Below are 18,678 nucleotides of genomic sequence, written 5' to 3'. Positions count from 1 at the left end.
CAAAAAAATATACATTTAAAAAAAAAAATCGATCCTTTTGTTTCCGGTTGAATTCACTCTCACCTTTGGCATTCGATCCTTTTGATTTAGGTACTTTAACTGGACACAGTCTCCCTAAGAATATCCCTTTAAAACATCTCCTCAACGTGTTCTTTTTGCACTTTGTAGCACAAGTGTAAATGTGTCCTGCAATTTGCACTTACATTAGGCATTTACAATGGATTCCTATGGACTCATCCTGATACTTGCAGGTGGTAAAAACCGGAGAAAATCTTAGGAATCCAATGCGTTTAGACCAGCATGAAACTGACATGCTGGTCTAAAGGCATTTATTTTTAGTAGGAGAGCATAGGCGACAGGTGTACCGGCAAAACCTGCAGAAATTAGGAAAATCCCTTGCACTGTGGACAGTGATTTTAAACCTGGCGTAGGTAGGGGGAAGAGCTGTGGAGGAGTTGTGAGGAGGCACTGGACAGGAGTCACCGGCTAGAAGGAGGGAAGGGGAGTGGAGAGGTTGTGAGGAAAGCTGCAGAGGAGTCACGCGACTAGGAGGGAAGAGCTGTAGATGAGCTGTGAGGCGAAGGTAAAGAGTAGACCTGGTAGTAGAAGGGGGAAGTTCTGTGGAGGAGTTTGAGGCGAGGCTGCACAGTAGTCAAAGGAGTAGAAGGAGGAAAGAGCTGTAGATGAGTTGTGAGTGCAAGCTACAAAGGAGCATTAAGAGGGAGCTACAGAGGAGCCTTGAGAGTAGAAGGGGGAAGAGCTGTGGATGAGTTGTGAAAAGACAGAGCAGAGCCATTGAGAAGTTGTGAACGAAAGCAGCTCTCACCTGCCCCCGGTGCATCCCATGGGCCATCGACAGTTCTGGTACATCCTCTGGAGGTAGGTGCCATTTTGAACGTGGCAGGAGACTGTCCGTGTCACAGCGAACGAGCACCAGTTTCTTTAAAAAAATACCAAGGAAAAATTACTTTTTATTCTTCTCAAAGGATACAATCAACACTGGGTATATACATTCCAGTCTAGTACAAGGTTCTCCTCATATTACCTGCCCAGGCCTTCAACCGCATTAACAATATGATTTTGTTTTTTATTGCATTGATCTTAGGGGGTGATCCACTGTACTACCAAGTCTATAGGGGAAAGGCTCTCTACCACAGTGCACCTCTGGGATATCCAGTGCTAGAGGTGAAAGGTTCTCCAGCGCTAGAACAATAGCTTGAGATACCAAGTCCTTGAGCTGAGAAGCTCTATAACCTGATATAAGTGACACAGCATGGCTATAGGGTCAGTCCCCTATGTAATTGGATATTATAAGCGGCATCCTCTGTGTCCTTGTTCTAATGGTGAACAAATATGCATGCCTGATGTTTGTATCTCACCTCCTTGAAATGGCTGGCAGGATCTATTGTCTATTATATGTGTACCTCACCTGCACCGCTTTTGATTTACAGTTCCAGGGGGTGACAGGCGTCCATTTTACCAATCCACTGTGCTATAGGTGACAGTGGCAATCTTTTGTGCCAGATGTGATACTTTCCTTATTCCTGTGTCAATCCTAAGTGTCTGAGGTTACTGGTCAACCTGTAGTCTGTGTTTGTGGGTGCAAGGCTGGTATAGGCCAGGAGTCTGCAACATTCGGTTCTCCAGATGTTCTGGGCTAGGACGACTATGGTGCCAGCTATGGCTGATGGGAGCTGTAGTACAAAACATGTGGACAGCCAAAGGTTGCAGGCCCCTGGATAGGCAATATCACCCCTCCCACGAAATACGGCTCATTCAGGCTTGCACAAAAGGTGGCCACTGACTTCTTGAAATCGCCCTTTCTGTTTACTGGCAAGGGAAGGGCAACGTTTTGCTTCAGAAGTGATGCTAGGCATGATTAAACACAGAACATTATTAAACATGATGAACAAAATAAAAATAAAAATGTATAGAAGAAGAGAAATAATATAGTACAGATAAAGAACAGAAATGATGTACAAATGCAGCCTGGATCATAAAAGTCATTGGGCCTCATTACACGGATGGCAGTAAGGGTTTACCGGTACCGGTAAGGGTACCAGTGCGGTAAACCTTTACCGCCTTACTACGAGGTCCCTGTGTGGGTCCCTACCTTAACGGCTGGTTTCACCAGCCGTTAAGGACGGGACCCGCAAAGGGACCTTGGAGGTAATTACGATACCGTAATTTGCGGTACCGTAATTACCCCCTTCCCCATTCCCATTGGGCCTCATTACACGGAAGGCGGTAAGCCATGGCACTATTAGCGCCATGGCTGCCGCCGGTCCCTTACCGGGTCCGCCTTGGTGGATGGCGGAATTAGCGCCATATTCCAAGGTGGGTGATGGCGCTAATTCCGCCATCCTCCATTATCCCTACATCATAGCCAGTCAGCCCCATAGGGCTCAATGGGAATGATGTAAGTGCTAATTACGGTACCGCTAATTGCGGTACCGTAATTATCGCTGAGGTCCCTTTGCGGGTCCCATCCTTAACGCCTGGAAAAACCAGGCGTTATGGGAGGACCCGCAAAGGGACCTCGTAGTAAGGCGGTAAGGTTTTACCGGTACCCTTACCGGTACCGGTAAAACCTTACCGCCTTCCGTGTAATGAGGCCCATTGAGCCCTATGGGGGCAAAAATGGGAATGGGGAAGTGCCATGGTGAATGGGGAATTACCGCCCCCACACACCTTGGAATAGGGCGGTAATTCCGCCATTCACCATGGCGGACTCAGTAAAATACCGGTGGCAACCATGGCGCTAATAGCGCCATGGTTACCACCGCCTTCCGTGTAATGAGGCCCATTGTACTTCTTCAGTAAGCCTAGTGTCCCTTAAATAAAAGAAGGGCTTCTAGCTGATGCTGAGTTGGATAAGATGCAGCAATGGATGGACTGAAGTTTAAAAGACCCACAAGATGACCCAGCTTTTAGGAGCAGCAATTTGATCAATTACAATGGCAGAGCCGCATTGGGTAGACCCTAAGGCAGGAAGGTAGGGTGCCTTCCCCTCTTCATTGTAAGCACAGGTGCCGTCTTGGCTCCCTAGTTACTCCCCGGCTAATGCCTGATGACATCCATTCTCTGGGAATGAAATATTCCAAGTGGGGCTGTCTAAGTGTCAGTCCTGGTGGGTGGCTCACTGATTCAGTGCTCTCCTTTGACATGGCTGACATGGGACAAGTCTATGTTTTGCAAGTTCGAATCCTGGCAGGGCTGACTCAAGCCTTTATTCTTCTGAGGTTGAGAAATTGAGTACCAGTAAATCGGACAATAACAGTTATTAGCACTGTAGTACCTAGATGTGGGAGAATTCAGGCACGGCATTATTATCCTTATACTCGTTGTTTACAGAAATGTGGGTCGCACCAAAAACCTGAATGCATTCTCCACACCCTGTGTCTTCTGTGCTGTCCCAATCATCTGTGTTAGAGCAGGAACGCATTTGGCTACTTTTCTCTGGGAGTACCATCTTTGGAAGGCCTCATTTGAAAGCTAAAGGGCCCTGCAGCAGTGATGGAGAACAGGAGGCTTATTGCAGTGTTACAGCTGGATTGGGTGGGCACTGCCCCCGAGGAGAGCAGGCGAGGATCGCTTCACAGTGTCTCGTGGCCCAAGACATGGATCCTCACCCCAAGCTCACATCCCTCCATCAGTGCACTCTGGGGGGATATGCCTGGCAAGCAATGCTTCAGCCCTTGTGGGGCACCTGGCTGGCAAGTCCTGGCTACGGCTGGTCCAGGGATGTCAACAGCGTTGAATAACCCAGGAGACAGACCCACTTTTGGGTTCACCCACTCGCCAGCATCTTAGAGAATAATCCCCCCTTTAGAACAAGTTCAGGCATGGTGAGGAAGACATCCTCTGAAAATATTTGCAAACCACATCAGCCAAGGCAGTGTATACAGAAGTCAACCTACAAGTGTGCTGTGCTAAGCCCAGGAGACATTGTGGTGTGTTTTCATTCCACACTGTAAACAAGGGCTGGACAGAATAGAGTTATGGATCTGGATTGCCCGGGCATTGCTGTAGAAGCAGGTGGGTTAAAGGGAAGGGGATTCCTTCGGCACTCCCTTCAGGAAGGACGGGGTCATTGAAGGATTGAGTCAGCGCCAGCTTCTCCACACCACGGGGCTACGCAGCTTTGCAACAGAGTCAACATCTCCTTCAGGCCCACTTCTAGCAGAGTACAATGACCCAGACTAGAACTCAGCATTGTGTAGACCAACAAAGCATAAGGAAGAGGGTGGCATATTGAACGTACAACTGCACCAAGCAGGTATCTTCTCCCAAGCGTTATGGAGGGCTTTAAAAGAGATAGACCTGAACATTGGATGATAGACTTACACTTGTTTCGGTCCTGCCTAAGCTTTGCCACCTAGGTTTAGGACACACCATGAACGGGTACGACTTGCCCTTAAGTTTTGGAGCCTGCTCTGTTTTTTCAGTGTTGGCCCCTAGACCAAGCATAGGAACGTTAATTCTGGGATGGGATCTGGCAAGACTTACTGCATCATATGCTGCCTTGGTGCCGCTCCCCCAGCAATAGCAAAGGCAGCTTAATTATCAATGACTCAGGGGTTATTAGTTACCACCAATCCATTGCTCCACCACTTACTGCCCAACTACTAGGATTCTGCAGTACGCCTAATACACTGTGCAGGGGAGTAGACATTGGGTGCGCTGGGCAAAATTCTGGGACATTCGATTATTAATTACAGGGACTCTTATGCAGATTGCCTTTAAGGGCAGTGGGAGGGGCTGCAACCCAGAGCACCCACGTACTCGGCGCCCCTGACCCTGTGTTTCACTCCCAGACCATTGATTGGGAAATGCCTCTACTCCTGTAGTCTGACATGCAACAGTGCCCCACTCCTGAATTACTCAGTTAAGCAGCTCCTGAGAAAATCCACAACCATTTATGACCACAGATGCTCTCCGGAGTATTCAGAAGGATGTAATTCCTATTCGCACCTGTCCTTGGCCTCAAGCCTAGGGACCATATCTCTCCAGCCTTGAAATCTCTCCACTGGCTCCTGGTGGCTGCAAGGATCAAGTTCAAGACCCTCTGCATTGTCCAGAAGGATTTCTGGAGCTGGGACCTGCACTACATCATCCATCTCTTTCTTCTTAAATACCTTCCATCGCGAGCCCTTTGCGTAGCCACCTCCAACTCTCTGAGGGTCAGACGCTTCTCCAGGCAGAGAGAAGGGGGTAGATCTCTCTCCTCTGCAGGTGACTCCCTCTGGAATGACCTCCCTGCCCCTCTCAAACTTGAGCCAGACCACCTGAAGTTTCAGAAGCATGTCAAGACCTTCCTTTTCGCTTCTGCTTTCTCTCTGCCCCCTGGCGACCAACCTGTATGCTGCACTGACTGGCTGCCTGGCTACTCTCAGAGTTTCATGGGTACCAGGCCCCCCTTGACCAGTAGTCCCTGCCTCCAGGCCTACCGTGCACTTAGGGGCTGTATCTGGACCCCTACAGTCCCCTGTCTCCTTGCACTTACCCAGAGTCGCACTGCCATGGCTGCACTTACTCAGAGAATTGCTGCCCTGATTACACTTTCTCCTCCCCCCTGCACTTCCCCTCTCCCTCCGGCTCCACCCTGCACTTTGCCTCTTGCACTTGCACGATCTGAATGACACAGTAAGATTGTTTGTTTTGGCCTCCCTCTGTCTTCTCTCCCTTGTCTTTTCACGCCTAGAAACACTTGTGTACAGGCGCGTTATAAATGACTCATCATATCATATATACAGATTTTCATCTTAAAAGCAAAAAAAACTTTGTTAAACATAATGAGCAGGCTGCCAAAAATACCTGTGCTTCCCTCAGAAAATGTCTAAATGACAGACCTGATAAAAATGAATTCACTGCGTGGCATAGGCGAAAACCTGCTATAAAGCTGCAAAGCTTTGTTAAGAGAATCTCACCTAAATGAGGGGAATACAAAAATGAGAAAAACTTGTTTTTTAAAGAAGGTGGTCAGTCTATGGCATGACACATCATTTGCGCTGCGAGAGATAATGCTTAAGTTCAGACCCTAAAGAAATGTGTAATTTTCTAATGTACGCCTGTAGTCACATATAGTTGAAATCTGGATGGCATGGCCACTTAAAACAACCATTAGCAATGACAACAGTTTGGGCTTCTGTATAGGCATGGGAAAGGCACTTGCCAGGCTCTTCCGTAGTGGTATTAACTGCCCATTGATGGTAGATGGTGCAAAATGCTACAAGTACCTGCGCATCTAATAGCAGTGCCTAGCAAATGCCTAATACTTGCATGCAAGCCAATCCTGTTGGCTTTGCCAATGCTCGTGTTAACAGGACTTCAGTGAAGGACACACACAGAGCTTATAAATCGAGTGGCCAAAGGTAGACCTGGTGGTAGACATGGTTAAGAGATTTATATTACACCAATAGCGCGTTTACATCTCTAATTAAATCATTAACTCACAGAAGAGTGCTTTGAAAAACACTGGCAGGCACTAAAGTGCACATTTTGATAGTAAGGCTTAATTAAAGTAAGCTCAAAGAGCTCCCATGAGGAGGTGTTTTGGGCATGGAGGGCAGCAACTGGCTGAGAATTGCCGTAGAGATAAGCATGTCAATGGGTAGGCAAACAACCAAACACCACTGACAACTTTGTGTCCCTTGTCATATACCATTTCTCTCTATCTGTACTCTAATGCAATCGTTTTGGCATATAGGGTGCGCAACCACCACCTAATAACCCAAACTAAAAAGGAAATGAAAATCTAGGGAGAGAAAAAGGCAACCCTTTTCAGAGGCAACTGGAGAAATACCAGTTCTGATGTGCCACTGATTTTTCCTGGTAGGGTTCCTCCTACCTGCAGCATATCATCTTTTGTCCACAGCCTGAGAAGGATGCAAGGGTCTCATTGGTTCCTTGCATGCAGAGATGACATGTGAGCCTTCAAAGCTTGTTTGTGCAAATAATAATGCAGTCTTCTTCTTTCCTTGTACATAACAATAACAGTTTGCAAGTCCTGTGCGACAAAAGGCATGTGGACCCCCTAATTTACATATATATTGATATCAGTGGATGTGATATCACAAACATGGCATCATCAAACTTTGATACCCAAGGGCAACACAGGAAATTACATTACAAGAAGTTGCCATTATTAAGTCAAGAGACCAATAACTTTGCGATGTGAAACATATGAACAAGGTTAGATATTCCAGGTTGCAAGATACTAGCCAGACATAAATATATAACTCGTCCCCTCAATTATCCACATGCATACAACAGTACATACATAAGCACTTTTTCTTACTGATGAGTGGCAAGTTTGAGCTCTGATATGACTACTCACTGATGATTATATTTGGATCCGCACTCCAGTCTTTCCACAATTGAGTTTTCTTTAATAGTCTACACTGTGAAAATGATACAACTTTTAGGGCCTCTCCATGTAGGCCTCTCAAACGAGGAACAGTGTGATATCATAATTTGCCTAATTTCACATGCTTTAATTAAATAGTGAAGTCAGTGTATGAGCACAATCTGCGAGTTAAGCACTTAACCACATATCTTCTCATCTCTCTGGTCGGTACAAATATGTACTAATGTTTGACTATCAGGAGCTAAAACACTTCTTTTCTTTCAGTGTCTTTTGGGCGTTTTAGTACTTTCATCATATTTCCCGCAATACAACATTAGGCCTTTGTCTTTCACACAAGGTCTTGTGGTTGGTTCAATGCTTTTACTGTTATCTTTTACCTAGTTTTCCCTGAATGCAGCATCAGGGCTCCTTTGGATTCGTTCTTACTTTGACTACATATTCCAGGATGCTGCGTCATTCACAAATCATGTACTTATCAGTTGGTTTATCATGTGATTTGTGTATTTTGAAAGTCAGGTCTACAAAACAGCATAATATTTTAGTTCTAGTAAATCAAGCATTTAGAAATAAATGCACGTTGTCACAAGAACAAGGAACTATTGAGGCTAAAACGAAGTCCCAAAATTGCTCACTCTGCCAAAACCCTCATTTACCACATAAGTGTGCAATCCTGAGAATCTCATTTTATCTTGTGGCACACACTCTTTAAAAATGGAATACCACTTTAAATTGAATGTGTAATTTAGATTTTGTGTATTCTCCTTGAACAAAAGCCTTGCTCATGGTTTTAATCGTCACTTGCTGCAATAATATATATGTGGGTGGCAGACAAGGACAATTGTCTGCTTTTTTTCTGGAATTTCCCTATCTTCAAAATATATGCACAATATTCAATATATACAGCACTGCTGTGCCACTGATCATATTCAGAGGTTGCAGTGAACATAGTGGCATAGATTGTGACATCAGTGTCATGAAAATGATTTACAGTGGCCATAGTACTGTAGATTGTGGCCGTAACATCTGTGATTTATAATTAAAATGCTTGCATATATTATGGGAAAAGGTTCATACACAGATTTACAGTGGCAATGCTGGCATATATCGTGGGTGCAACTACATGACAGTGACATAATGGCACTGCTGACATACGTTGTGGAAACAGGGATCATGTAAATGTTGTAAAACATTTCTGTATCATCATAAGGATTGAGCGTGCTTGGTGGCCCAGGCCAGACCAGACATCTTTGGTGTGGCCTGCACTTCTCTGAGAAGGATGAAGGAGGCCCCTTAGCAGGGCTTGCAGCCCCCCCACCACATTTTCTGTTACACCACTGATTGAATCCTATCTGTAGCATTTACTGGCTGAAAATATTCCCCTTCTCCACTTTTGCCAGCACACACGCACACACACACACAAACACACACGCAAACAGGACCCCAGGTACAGCATGGACGGCAACAGAACAGACTTCCTTCATAAATGCAACAGGTACCGGACCTCCAAGGGCCTGGTCAGCACAACATCACTGCACAAACAGCACAGGTAGACATAGCATGGACAGAGCCAGTGATAATGCACCCACAAATAAGAAAGGTACTGCGTGGGTGGGAGCTTCCCGCACTCAAAGCTACAGCATGGGCATAGCGAGTGCAGGCATCCCACATACATTGTACAGGTACAGTATGGTTATGGTCACTCCAGGCTGCCCCTCACACAATGGAGAATTGTATGAGTACAGATAAAATGTTGACCAGTGTGGTCGCTACTCACGTTCCAAGATAAAGTTTGAAGTAGACTTGTTAACCTCATGGACGAATATATGTGTACGTTACACTAAATAGGTACAGCACAGGCATTGCAACTGTAAGTTTCCCTACCAAACAGTCATGGGTACAGCATGGGCAAGGCTAATACAAGCTTCGCTCATAAAACTGTACAGCAAAGCCACGGGGACCGCACACTCTACTCACAAGCAGAAGCAGTTAAAGCATTGGCATGTTGAGTGCAATCGGCCACCATTTTTAAAACTTTGATCTGTTTCCAGACTTACATCAATTCCTCTACATCTACAAGGCGACCTTTTCACGAAAATAAACAAACTGCTGCTGATGCACACAGTCGCGCTTCCACAGCCACTCAGTCAGATCCGTCCCACTCACAAACCCCACCCCACAAAGGACTCTGAACCCTAACCCTGCCCCTTGAGTGCAAATGCGCAGGCACGAGCGTGCCCAAGGCCGGACTCAATCGAGTCAATCTTGCTTACATGTCCGCCATAGTATGAATGCGACATCTATGGAACTCCTTGAGAACAGGCCCAGGTTGGGTCAAGAATGACCATAACATGGAGACCATTGCGTTGGCTCAGTGTCATGTAAGCAGCCTTCATTGGGGGCACAGGATGTAAAGTCCTCTCTTCTAATGTAATGCTACTGTTACTCCCACCATACCGGCCAGACCCTATTAGTTCAACTTCGCTCTCCACCATAGCATAGGTCATCAGCAGCTCTCCACGAGCATGTACCATCAAAGGAACAAAACCAAGGACAGCCAGGGCTCTCCAGTCTGAATAATACTCACAGTCATGGATTCCGCACACACACTAGCCGAACCATCATTTCCTGTTACATACGTGGGTTCCTGTACACACAGCAGCCTAACACCACCTGACTAGCCCCACTGGAGACGTGGAACGCTTACTCTGCATGCCTCTGCAACACTTCAACCCTCTAGCAGAAATACACCCCACTACTTCCTGAGCAACCACTCGCTCACTAGAACTGCACTGGTAGTGAATATATCAGGATATCAACACTTGGGAACTCCCCTCCAGATATACAGATACCTCAAGTGTCAGCACCGGAAATCGCCTATAAGCAGGCACTTCAGGCCAGCACTCATTAAATCATCAATATTTGTAACTGCATCTCCTTCTACTCCCACTAAAAATCCCCTACATTCCCTGTTCGTTGCTATGTTATGTTGATTTATACTGTGCACTGCTACCTCCAAGGGGCAGTCTCCAGGCGCTCATGTGGCTCTGCACGAGAAGAGGGCGTGGTGTGTCAGTAAGCAAACTATGATAGGATAGGTTCAGAACCAGGAGGAACTGGCATCTGTGTGCGTTGTCTTGCGCGTGGGAGTGGGTTGAAAGGCCTGGTTTTTTGTGACCATAATGGTAAGACTCAGTGCCTCAGATGTGTACTAGTGTTTTATGTTGGATGTGTAGGTCGTATGCGGTTAGGGTGGAAGTACGGCCGTGCCCACTGGTTAGTTGTATCCCTAAGGGCCGTCCAGTGTTGCGGTTGTCTGTTAGCTACTTGATGGAGTTGTGTTGGTGTGCGTTTGTGTTATGTGGATGGATTTATGGATTATGTGCATTGGTATAGTCTGTCTAAGACTATGTCCAGAGTCTCAGAGAGTTAGTTAAGTGTGAGAATTAGATTAATGCTAGGTGTGTTTATGTGTAGTGTGGCTAGACCATAGTCGAGTATAGTAGCGTAAGTTATGTTGGAGGTGCAGGAATGGGTGGGATTGGTTAGTGAATCAGTTCATTTTGGCAGTGCCTTGAAGTATGTCTTCAGCGCAGATCTTGTTGCCACTCAATGGTGCCCTCCAACACTCCTGGTTGAGGTCTGTTGGCCAGACACGCCTCCTCTCCATGCATAGCGGCCACATTCCCCCATGGTTCTTTTGAGTGCAGAGGGTTGGTTGCACCTAGTATGTTACTATTTACTTGGCAGAGATTAGTCGGAGTAATTGTGCTTTGGCCTGTTCGTTAACAGAACCATGCAAAAAAGGCCACCAAAATGTCTAAAGTTGTATATAAGACTACTTTACATAGCAAAATCCAACAGGGATTTCACGTATGGAATAAAAAGATATATATCGTCAGCACACTGATGACTTTTCAAGTCATGTGCCCCGACCCAATGATATCCTGCAGTGTCGAAAATGAGTATTAGCGCGTGGATTGCATTATAGATCTCCTTTCAGCCAATCCGAATGTCAGGAATGCAGTTTCAAATCTCTGGTATAGACCTCATTCCAAACATTTTGACTTGAGCAGCAGACTCCCAAGTAGCACAGACACAATTGCCTTCAGCTGTGTAAAGTTAGAGGTGAACACGTGTGGTTCATTACCCCAAAGCAGCAAACAGCAGTGAAACACACGTGTAAAGCTTGTTACTAGTTCCATGTTCATTAACATAACATTAACAGTTACTTGTGTATTTTCATTTATATTCTCCACAATAAAAGCACTTTCTCTTTTAGTTGCACAACTCCATATGCTAGCACTCTTATACACCTTGGGAGAGATAGTTATCACTTGGGATAATGACCCTTCTTCAACTTATATTCCTCTGCTTCATCTCTAGCAGTATCTTGGGGTGGGTCATAACCCTGTGATAATGTTCCCACCCTTGGTTTATAAGGCTTAATTTAACAATAAGGTATCCAGCTCCAATCACAAGGCAATCCATAGCAATGCTATTGAAGCACAATCACCCAAGAGGTGGCGCCATATCATTATTTGCAGTTAATGTGAATGGAATAGCTCTTGAAGCGATTGCAAATAATTGCAAACTTTGAATCTGAAAAACATTTTCACTGTAGCATGTTACGCTTTTCTTTATATTTAGCCTTTATATTTAGGGGCCGATTCACAGAAAAGTGCACCTTGTCCCTTCATAGAAAAGTGCACCTTGACCCTGCAAAGTTTGTGCAGCGAGAAGGACCTTGCGCGCCTCCTTGTGCATGAGGCTCCTGTGCGCGATCCACTTATTCATGGAAACCATCCCGCTAAGTTACAAGTCACAGCCGGAACGCCCCGACACCCCCCGCAAAGCAAATGTAGCCACTAATACCTACTTATGCGTGTCACTCGGGCGCAAACTCATGCACCACGGTAATCCTGCGTGGGCACCCCCACAACCAAGTTAACATCCTGGCGACTCTACGTAGGGTCCCCCATAACTGTTCACAGCCCCCCGACAACATGCGCACCGTGTTCCGTAACTCGAGTAATTTCACAGTCAATCTGCATGCGAACCCCCGTTAACCGTGCCTGCATCCCTGTGACACTGCTTATGCAGACCCCTAAGTTACATCAGAACCCCGAAGTCCAACATGCGATCTTACCTCTGTGTGGTGATTCCTATGTGCAAGTGTCTGTACGCCTGCCTTCGGGTGGTGGTAAGATCTGGAGTTTTGCGTGGTCATTTCCCCGACTTGAGGTTGCGCGGTCAGATCCGTGAATACGATTTGTTCTGCGCAGTTGTGGGCGTGCAATCTCCTCGCAGCAGGTCGTCCCTCGGCACGGCCACATTTTCCCTTGTTGTTCCTCATTTTACATGTTTCGCCCCCTATTCAGGACTCTGCGTAGGCCCAACCCAGACTCTGCAAGGAGTCTCGTGCAAGGCGCTCGACTGCTCGCAGAGGCATGCTAGGCCTGTGCAAAGTCCACGCAAGTCCCGAAATAGTTCTGTGCAGTCGATTCATGAATCGAAGAATGGCGTTTTGCATGCAGAATGGCACGTAAGGACCTGATTTTCTGCACAGATAATTCCACGAATCAGGCCCTAACAGTCCTAATTTTGGACATTCAATTTAGAAAATAGTTTACATTTTGTTTTACTTCTTATAAGACAATTGTCAGACTGTTTGTTAATACTCGATTCAGGAGATTTTGAGCAGTCTTTGGTCCTCATTATGAGACCAGCAGTAGTGGTGCCGGTAAAACCGGCATGGCTGCCGCCGGTATGACATTTTTCCCGGCGCCCACGAATGGGCAATTACCGGGTCATTACGGCCCCTCCACACCCGGTAACTGGCCATTCGCGGGCCTGGAAAAAAATGCTCCCCATTCCCATTTGAGCCCCAGAGCGCTCAATGGGAATGGGGAGGCCGGATACACCGGCAACATTCGCGAATGGTGCCGGTGCATCCAACATACTCTGCTCGCGGGTGCCGGTACGCCCACCAGCACCCGCAAACAGAACTCGTAGTTTGCCAGCTAGCAAGCTTACCGTTACCATTGTTACCAGACCGGCAAACTTATAATGAGCCCTTTGTCTTGATCTGGTTGGGAATCAAACCTACAAGTTCCAAGATGCAATGGCTGTTCTCCCCTTCTGATCCCTACACTTTTTATGTTCTCAGACATCGTCATTCCAATCTTCAGGGTGCAATAGGCTTTCTCCCTTTTTGTCACAATGCTCACTTGCACATGTGGGGATACCTGGTAACCATCAATCAAGGTCACTGTGTGCAAAAGGTTTTTGCTTTGTGGCTAGTGGTGTTCAATTACCTCGTTGGAACATTCACCACCATTTCCAGAATGCCAGGAGTGTTGTCTCTTCTCAACATTCACTGGTACTGCTGGATGACATGACATGATTGGTAATTTATAATGCGCTTAATACCCTTAGGTTTCTAAGCGCGGACCCGGGATCGAACCAGTGTTGCTCCGTGTCGTCTTGCTTGCAAGGTGAGCACGTTGCCCCTGAGCTATCCTCCCGAGCCATTGCCCCTGAACTATCCTCCCGAGCCTCCCGAGAGGATAGTTTGGCAACTCTCAGTGCAGGTTCCAGAATGCAAAAGGTACTCTCTCTTTTGTTCACAATATTCATTGGCACTGTTGGATAGGAATCTCCACTTCAGGTTCCATGATGCAATTGGGTCCCCCCCTTTTGATTTCAATGCTCAATTATATTGTGGCTTTCCAGGGACTTCACTTCAGTTTCTAAATGCACTTGAATGTGTCTATTCTGATCCCAAACGTTCAATTGTGCTGTGTAAATCTGGGAAACGTCATCGTTATTTTCAGATTTCACTGGGTATTTTCTCTGCTTATTCCAATATTGTTATATGTTTCAGAACCTTCACTTTACATTCCACAGTGCATTGGATTTCTTCTCCTCTGGTCCTAATATTCAATTACACTGTTGAATGCACTTCTGGGTAAGCTGAGCACTCTCCCAAAATAAATCTCTCTGAAAAAAAGCCCTTTGTGGTAGCTTGCAAGGTCCCCGGAATATCTCTCCCCTTCACACTCCACAAGACCTCTCCCTTTTACTTCAACCCAGTCTCAGAATCTGAGGTCTCACGGATAATGAAAAGTCTCAAACCGTCCCACTGCAAAGGGGATGTATGACCAGCCCCTGTCATCAAGGACTGTGCTGACACCCTCACCCCACCTCATCACTTCCCTTATCAATTCCTCTTTTGCTGCCTGTTCAGTGCCCTCCAATCTGAAGGAATCTTGGTTTCTCCCTCTCCGAAAATAACCCACTTTAGACCTTTACATCCCCACCAAGTACCTCTTAATTACCACTGTTCCTTTCCTCCTAAAGGACCCCCAGCTGACCCCCAGATCCAGCGATATCTTGAAGTCAATAACATCCTAGGATTGCTCCAATCTGGATTCCGCCCTGGCCATGGCACTGAATGAGCATTACTGGGTCTCAAAAACCAACCCGACGAGATTAAAGACGCAGGCAATCCAGCATTCCTACTATTGCTGTACCTGTCTGCAGCCTTCGATCTCATAGACCATCAATATTGGCCAGCACCGTCCCTCTGCAGCAAACTTCTCGCCAGAAGCTATCACTTAGGTAACTTCCTTCTTATCCGACAGAACCATGAGAGTCTTCCCTGAAAATGCCTTGGCCCCCCCTCGCATGTCACCTGCAGTGTCCCCCAAGGCTCCTACGTATCCCCACCCTCTACAATATATTCGCCAAACCTCTATTTGACCTCCTGGATGCCCAGGGCATATTTATTTATGTATTTATTTATTACATTTGTATAGTGCACAGCAGCCCTTGGGCATTGAGGCGCTGTTACTTGCAGGGATCTTAGCTACACGGTAGGTACAGCTGGGGGATGCATTTATACATACATTTGTACATTGATACATTTAGGTACATAATCGATTCATAAATACATTTAGACTTATCTGACTGAGCAGGTGATTATGGTGTATATCGGGCAAAGAGCGCTGTTTTCGTGGATTTCCGGAAAGCCATGAGGGATACCTCGCCCCAAATGGAGGGGGTTAGGGCATTCCAGTGTGAGGGTGCGAGGTAGGGGAAGCTAGCGCCACCTGCTCTTGCTCTCTTTACCATGGGCACGCAGAGCATGTTAGCGTAGGGTGTTCTTGTTGGCCTTGTGGAGGTGGAGAGGTGGATCCTTTGCGATAAGTAGTCAGGTGCGGAGAGGTGGATGCACTTGTGGGTCAGTGTCAATGTCTTGAATATGTTCCTCTCTTTTATTGGGAGCCAGTGGGTTGATTTTCTGGCAGCTGTATTGTGCTCCCTTTTGGAGATGCCTTGGGCTGCATGGAGAGCATTGTTCTGGATAACTTGTAGTTTTTTCAGATTTTTTGTGGAAGTCCCCAAGATAAGTAAATTACAGTAGTCTACCGTTGAGCCAGTAATGGCTCTGGCTATGTTGGTGCAGTTCTCTTTGGATAGAAATGGCCTTGCTGCGTTAATGAGCTTAGCATGGTATGCCGCTGAAGAAGCGATTGCATTGACTTGTCTATTCATGGAAAGGTTGGAATCCAAATAGACACCAAGGGTTTTGATTGCATCACATACTGGGATTTTAATAGAGTCAATGGTGAAGTGGCTAAACTGTGTGTCGAGGTTTTTTAGCTTGTCAGGGGATCCCTCTAGTAGTTCAGTCTTGTAAGTTGAAGCATAGACCGTTGGCTGCCATCCATGCCTGAATGGTGTTGTAGCTGTTGTTGACGGAGGTGGAGTCTGTGTCATAGTTACCTGTGAGGTTGAGGAGGATCTGGGTACCGTCCGCATAGTTGGTGTAGGAGATACCCAGCGCATCAAGGATGAGGAAAAGAGGGCAAGTAAAGATGTTGTAGAGCGTGGGGGAGAGGCAGGATCCTTGGGGTACTCCACATAGGATGATGGTAGGTGAGGCGGTGTTCGTGTCAGAGAATACTTGCATGGTCCTGCCTTGAAGGAAGAAGGTGATCCATGCCGTGGCATCAGGGGAGAATTTAGCCATGGAGGAGAGGTGGTGTCACTGGACATCATGGTCTACGAGGTCGATAGCCACGGAGAGGTCAAGCAGTAAGAGTAGGGCTGGTTTACCTAAGTCTCTGGCATCATACATCTGTTTATTTAGGTCCAGCAGGGCGGTTTCAGACCCATGCCTAGAGTGGAAAAACCAGATTGGCGTAGCCCTAAGAGCTTGTTTTCTTCAATGAAGTGTTGCACCCGCAGCTAGGCTGTTTTATCCAGAATCTTGAGTAATAATGGGACGGTGGTGATGGGCCTGTAGTTGTTTGGAGAGGTGGGGTCAAGCCTGTTTTTTTAAGAGGGGCTAGAAACTTTCCCCGTGGCAAGGAGGCATTGATGAATGCTGTTAGGAATGGTGCGAGGGTATCAGCACAGTCCTCGATGATTGTGGCAGGACAGGAGTCAGCCTTACAGTTAGATGGCTTCATGCATCTCATGAGGTTGATCCTGTCGTACCCCTGTATGGACTTAAATGAGAATAGTGGGGAGGAGTCCAGATAGGGGGAGGGGGTGGGTAGGAGAGTTGGGGAGCGAGTCTTTAGTGGCTTGTATTTTAGTTTGGAGTGACCTCAGCTTGTTAAGCATGGCTGCTTGGATTTTGTCACACCATGTTTTATCCTTAGTGAGGTTCTGGGGGGCATATCCTAAACCAACTATGCAGATGACACACAGATTCTCCTACCCCTAACTGGCAATTACCCTACTGACTCTGGCACTCTGCATACAGTATACCAAACCATCCAAGCCTGGATGGGGATCACCTCCTCTTCCTCAATGACGACAAAACCAAAATTCTCCTGCTCAATTCACAAGTCGTCCTCAACAAGATGGCCCATGCCTACAGGGCCTGATACATAGAAGGCATCACTATACCAGCCTGTAGCATTGTGAAGACCTTGGGGGTCCACCTAGATGCTACCTTGTTGCTAACTAGGCACGTCAATGCTATAGCATCTGCAGCTGCTCACACCACCAAGCTAATTAACGCCAGCCGGTCATTCCTCTCCACCGACAGCTGCCTCACCATTGCCTGTGCACTTATTGTATCTAGACTTGACTACAGCAGCGCCTTATTCGCCGGCACTTCCACTAACAACATCAACAAACTTCAAGTCATCCAGAACAACGCACTTCGAGCTGTCCTGAACATCCCCAGGCAAGAGCATATCTCGATGGCCAGAAGGAAAGCTCACTGGCTCTCAATATGTGATCGCATTACTTTCAAAACTCAGGCAATCACCCACAAATGCCATTCCAATTATGCCCCTTTATACCTCGCCCAAAAACTCAAAAAAATGCAATCTGTATGACCTACTCACTCCGCCTACACGCGCTGACTGATCACCCCAAGATTCAAGCGTGCAAGAGCGGGCGGGTTGAGCTTCCCAGTCATCGCCACTAAGAAGTGGAACACTCTACCTCTTGCACTGAGAGTAAAGCAATCCTACTGGACCTTTTGGAAATCCAAACTGTTTCTGACTCTACTGGACTTTGTTGATTAACCTGTAACGAGCACCTTGATGCCCTCTGGCTTAGTGCACTTCATAAACGTATAAATGAATAAATAAATAAATAAATGCATGGGGACCTTACTACACGTCCAAGATGCAAGGTTGCCTTCCTTGCCACAATCCTCAATGGCTGATGGTACACATTTGGGAAAAAAATCAGTTCCACAATGCACTACAGCTCCTTCCCTGTCCCTGCGCTCGGTGTTCGTTCAACCATGTTTCTCAGACTGGTGTTCTCACTTGCTTTTGCTGTTCATTCTTTGTATTCTGGTTTTGCTCGGAAGCCGGAACCTTCTTTTATTCCTCTCGGATTCCTTCTCTTAGTTGTTTGTCGCTCTGCTTCTTGGCCACCCATTAGTTATTTCCGCTCTTTGCCACTGCTTACAGCCTCAGTATTCAATATCCAGCTGCATTACTGTCCCTGGACAGGAATCGCTCTTCTCTTGTCTGTGCTGTTTGTCCTCCTCTCTACGCTTTGGCAAGACACACTTTCCACCTGCTTGGATCACTCATCAGCCTTTCTCTGCTGTGCCAGTATTCCTCCTCATCCCCTTGGTAGTGTTCCAGAGCATCTGCCTGCTGAATCATGACTCACCCTTACTGTTCTTCTGGTTTTTCTACGACCATGGAGCCGGTGTCCCGATCACGGATGAGAACAGACATTAGCACCCTCCAGGACGGTGCCAGCCAGTCAGGAGGCTCAGAATGTGGGCTGTCATGTTTGGTACAAACCAGCGTCCCGAGCTGCCT

The 18,678-nt window shown here is 46.7% G+C and overlaps 1 protein-coding gene across 5 annotated transcripts in view; it reads right to left on the bottom strand.

Annotated features, from left to right (window-relative positions):
- EMID1 (EMI domain containing 1) overlaps positions 1-18,678 on the bottom strand; it is a 949,835-nt gene that overhangs the window by 842,075 nt on the left and 89,082 nt on the right. For all 5 annotated transcript variants that reach the window (XM_069619253.1, XM_069619249.1, XM_069619250.1 and 2 more), the window contains exon 2: positions 827-940. In XM_069619253.1, coding sequence (XP_069475354.1) covers positions 827-940 — 114 coding nt within the window. The remainder of the gene's footprint in view (positions 1-826; positions 941-18,678) is intronic.

This window comes from Ambystoma mexicanum, chromosome 10, assembly GCF_040938575.1.
Source record: "Ambystoma mexicanum isolate Mex_15411 chromosome 10, UKY_AmexF1_1, whole genome shotgun sequence".
In the NCBI taxonomy this organism is placed as follows: domain Eukaryota; kingdom Metazoa; phylum Chordata; class Amphibia; order Caudata; family Ambystomatidae; genus Ambystoma; species Ambystoma mexicanum.
The sequence above is the reverse complement of the archived record's forward strand: the minus strand, read 5'-3'. Positions and strand labels throughout refer to the sequence as shown.